This window comes from Mytilus californianus, unplaced genomic scaffold (assembly GCF_021869535.1).
Source record: "Mytilus californianus isolate M0D057914Y unplaced genomic scaffold, xbMytCali1.0.p SCAF_2, whole genome shotgun sequence".
Taxonomy (NCBI): Eukaryota; Metazoa; Mollusca; class Bivalvia; order Mytilida; family Mytilidae; genus Mytilus; species Mytilus californianus.
In genome coordinates, this window is record NW_026262668.1 from 108810464 (window position 1) to 108815549 (window position 5086).

The window sequence follows — 5086 nt, forward strand, 5'->3', positions numbered from 1 at the left end:
GGCGTGAATATTTGAAACGGTTCTTTTACCTACTGGTGTTAATTAATGTTTTCATTCTTGCAGTAATAAAATTTTGAAAGAAATATTGGATATAGAATGGTCAATTTAAACAAGGAGATGAACGATAATAAATTATACTTATAAATATTTGCCCTTAGTTTTCTTTTGTGCTATCTGAAGGTGCAACGACATCAACATATATTGAAATTAAGTATTTTCAAAAATGTTAAAAGCAATGCATAGAAGTGAAAGTGAACTCCTTCAAAAATATTACATCATCTTTTTCATAAAGAGTTAAATAAGCATCTACCTCAGCAATTGTAAACATTAATTTCGAAGTCGTAAATGATTCAATATGAAGTTTTTTTTGTCTTGATGGCTCCAAACTGTTGTTTAGGCAACAACACTAATGCTCAAATTTCATAATGTGAATTTTTTCTTTTCACATCAACAGCAAATAACAACAATAAATATATACGGCTATGGAAAATCTATTTACTTGAAGTTAATGATAATGCTAGCATCTTTTCATTCTTCTCATAAGCCCTGCAGGATGTCTGCCTCGTCCGAATAAAAAATAGTCGATGGGAATCGAAGCGCTGTCTGTTCTCTATGTTTCACCAAAGGTTATAATTTTGTTGTCAATCATAAACACAAAATATCCCGGATTTTTCTTATTTACAACACAGTATGTTTGTTTGGGGGACACGATTTTTCAAAAGAAAGTATGGAAAATCAGTGTGACCTGTCAAAGTACAAAAATGTATGTTTTGTAGTATGGTGGTGTTTTTGTGTTGTTGTTTGATTGACGTATACTCAAATAACCTGTTATTCACAGTGTCTGGTAGTTAAGGAAATTCCAACTATATACATTATCCTGAAGTGAAAGTCAAAATACTTTTCTTTCCGAAATATTGTCAGTGGCTTTAAGATGATATTCAAGGTTATGATCACATTTTTTTTTTATTATTTCCGATCTCACTTCACTGTTTAAATATTAATTATGATATAATACATGATTTATACTACAGATTGAAAAAATATACAAACAAAAAAATAACATGTTTTAGTATACAGCCCAAGTTAACTAAAGTTTAGGTAAAAGTTTTCGTAAATTGATATTTTGAAGTAATACCTCAAATTATTTACACAAAAAAAAAATCTAGTTTTAAAACGACAGATAAAATCATCCTCCTTTTACAACATCAATAGCGTAAAAGACATGGCCACATATAAAACAAATAACATAAAATATCAGCGAAATCCGGTCATAATATTTAGCGACCATTTGCCAAGTAACTTTTGATTCCTCTCCGTCAATTGGTGGATTGTCTATTGTCGTTTCACTTTGAACTGTCTGCACATGTATCTGGTTTTTATTAATGCGTCGACGGTAGAGTTTAAAGTGTTTAATTTTTTTCATCCAGTTTGGTACATCATAATATTCTGACTTGTAATAAATCCATCCGCTTACAATAACAGACACAGTTATCATACCACTCATTACCATATTCAAGATTAACACGATGCAAATGCCGGAAAGTCTTGGTTGCGCAGTTGCTGGAAGAAGTCCTTGTGCAATGGTTAAAAATACAACAATTGAAAGCAGCAGAGTGATTGCAAATCCAACACGTTCTCCAGAGTCTTGTGGCAAAAGAAATACTGTTATATTAAGGAGTGCTAATAGAATTACTGGAAATATTAAATTAATGATCAAATATAAAGGACGACGCTGAAAATGCATTAGAAATTTTGTATTTGGAGGCAGACCATCCTCTGATGCAACGGAAGTAAATGTCAGCTTCCATTCACTGTTCTCAACATATTGTAATGTATTTATATATGAATTGGTTGATGTGAAAGAAATATCACCCATATTGTATCCCCATGATATTACCTCCAGTGTACATTTCTGTGTGTCGAAAGGAAAATATGTCGTATCTATATTACATGAAAATTCCAACTGGTGTCCTGGCTGCCACGTCACTGTTCCACTGTTGTGTATTATAACATATAAGTCTTTTATGCCAAACAAGCTGAATTCCTTAGCGGTATTGGCATTAATAAGTGATGGTTTCCAGACTTGATCTGCCGGTAACACAACAGACTCTGTGTTGTTGTATCTGCTTGGCGTCCATTTCATGTTGATGTCTTCCCACTGTAAAGTGAAATACACAGATATTGTAACGGTTCCATCAACAGCATTTATTTCATTTAGATTTAGTATATCCATTGATATGTTGAGGTGTGCTGCTTTCGAATAGTCCGCTTGAGGTCGCAAATATTTATTGTATCCAGTCGTCAATGTCTGATAAAGAGAGCTGATGTCTGAATATGTCGATGCATTTATTTGAAGAGCTTGTAGTACTGAAAATACTAACAGCCAAGCAATGCCCATTATATCTGTAAAAGGTAAAAATACAGATATTCAGATCTTCAAAGTTGAAATGTTACAATCCTGGTTGTTTTGTTATACGATATGTTTGTAATAACGAGTTTATTCTATTAAAATGAATAAGACTATGAAAACAACTTTTTATGACTCTCAATTTAATCGTTCCTATTAAATGACCTAAACTAATGATGGAATTATCAATACAATACTTTATACAAATATTTTGTAATCATTTTTAATAAACTTATGATTAACGATTAAGTTTACTACAGGAAATTCATTTGAGAATTAGAGGTAGAGGGATTAATAAGGGGGTTTTAAAAATTTGGTGCGTCCGAAGCACTTTACTGGATTGCCTTCAACAGGAACGTTCAAATCCAAAAAATTGTAACAAAGGATGTATTACAATAAAATTAGAATACTGGAGGAGTTCTATGACAAAAAGGACACAAAAAGAATAGCCAAATCCTACGAAGTCAAATTTGCCGACGGAGTATGAACATTAATTTAGGAAAAATTTAAAAAGGTATCAACGGAGAATTTAAGGACAATCTTATTCAGTATTCCTTCTGTTATATGAATAAAAAATATCCTATATAATTCATAGGTTAACTCTTTTAATACAACACACATTTATGCAGTATTATAACTGTAAGATAAATTGAAACCTATGAATGTTTTGCTCGAATGATTGTATAGCATATGCTTGTACTGTTAACAACTCATTTTTGCAAGCGATTTATTCAATCGACATTCATTAGTGAAAAATAGATAGACTACTATTATAAATCTTAGCGAATATGTAAACTTGGATCTTAAAAATCGCCACGAAGATGACCAGAAAGCGCAAGCGCTTAGCGCTAAAAATGTATGCGAAAAAAAGTTGGTTACCAAGTTTTGAGGTGTTATCATGTTCCATTGTACCATTAAATAAGGTCAGTTAGTACATTTATTGTAATTAAGTAATGTTATTAAATAATATGAACAAATCATCCCTAATACGAGTAAATCGGCTAGTGCAATACTGATGACTTCGCCCTGTTGATATAAATCATGAGATAATATTGCTTTCCGGACCGGTCTAACACGAGATATTCATTTCCGGTTTCAATTATTGTTACGCCTTTCCTAATTTAGGACGTATCTTTATGCATAAGATACATTTTTATCATAATTTGAAACATAAAATAGCTTTTAAAAAGTTTAAATCATGTTCCATGTTTTGTAATGATTTTAAACGGAAATATTGATTTTGTTCTGATTATTATTTCTTCTTCTTCTGCCACATTTTTTTGTTGCGGTGTTTAGTGGTTTTGTAAGATGTCGCTTAGATTTGTTGCATATGATATCGAACAGATATTGCGCTTTTGAAACTGACCCTGTTCAACCGAACATTTTTTATTGTAAGAGTTATCTCCCCAAACACTGTTTTTTTCTTGTGTGCGCATCTCCTTTGCAACCGTAAAAGATTACGACAAAACTATTGCTTGTTATATCCTCAGGATCTTAAGAATAATTTTGACAGAAGCGTTCCGGAGACCATAAGTTATAGGTCCTTGGTCCACCAAAATGAAAATGAGGTCGAGGTCATAGGTCATGGTCAGGTTCTAAATTTTGATTTTGGCTTATTATTGCTTCTTTTCAGAAACCGAATAAGATATCGACAAAATATTTTTACTAAACTGTTACATGTCGTAACATATATTTATTCTTATTAAAAGGGTGCGTTGACATTTAATGGGAGTTTCCTCCCCTCTAATACTTAAAATTAGCTGTATTGGGATAGAACTCATTTCCCATATAAAAAGTGGAGACTTAGGGTCATTTGATTTGAGGTCCTTGGTTTATGACCTTTAAATGGTGTCTTCCTCCTATTCCCACTTTTTAAAAATCACTATTCCTTCTATTCCCACATTCAAATAACAATAGATGTTTTGATAAATAATTTGTTTTTATAATAATCAAGGTCAATTAAAAGTTCACTTAAGATTTACCTGTATTTTTTTAAAAGAAAACAATAAAAAAATAATAATTTAATACACTTTTTATTTGTAATACTTAAAAATAAAGAATAAGTCAGATAAATAGAAGTAAGATTAAATAATCATTGAATTTGTAAATTTAAAAAATTGTCATCCGTACAAATAAATTGATGATAGATAATTTTATAACAAACTTTCCCATCTTGCAAGATTTCCATGTAGAACAAACGCACTTGAACCTAATACTTTTACCAAAAACTGTTGACGAAATCAACATAGATGGTATTTGGGCACGTACTACCAAAGGTGACCCATTCCTGCTAACAGACGACAACACAGTTGGGCGTATGTTAATCTTCAGTACTCAAAATAATCTAACACACTTAGCAGCTGCAAATATCATATATGGTGATGGTACATTTTACTCCTGTCCGAGTCTATTCTTCCAACTTTACACATTTCACGCAATAGTTGACGGCGCAATGTATCCACTGGTACACAGTTTACTTCCAGTCAAGAGCGAACTTGTATACACAAGGTTCCTGACTTTACTCAAAGATGTATGGCACTAACACCAACTACAACTTCAGCCTACCATTATCTTCCTGGACTATGAAGTCGCCATCCGAAATGCAGCATATTCTGTATTTCCTAGCATCAACGCAAAAGTTTTTTTTTCCACTAAACACAATGCATCTGGAGAAAAGCA

General features: G+C 32.1%; 1 protein-coding gene across 1 annotated transcript; it reads right to left on the bottom strand.

The window, feature by feature from the left end:
- Positions 1-563: 563 nt before the first annotated feature.
- On the bottom strand, positions 564-2395 carry LOC127730727 (acetylcholine receptor subunit alpha-like). Its single transcript, XM_052239243.1, has one exon. It carries the CDS (start codon positions 2231-2233, stop codon positions 1187-1189), a length of 1047 nt encoding a protein of 348 aa, XP_052095203.1. The 5' UTR covers positions 2234-2395; the 3' UTR covers positions 564-1186.
- Positions 2396-5086: the final 2691 nt, after the last annotated feature.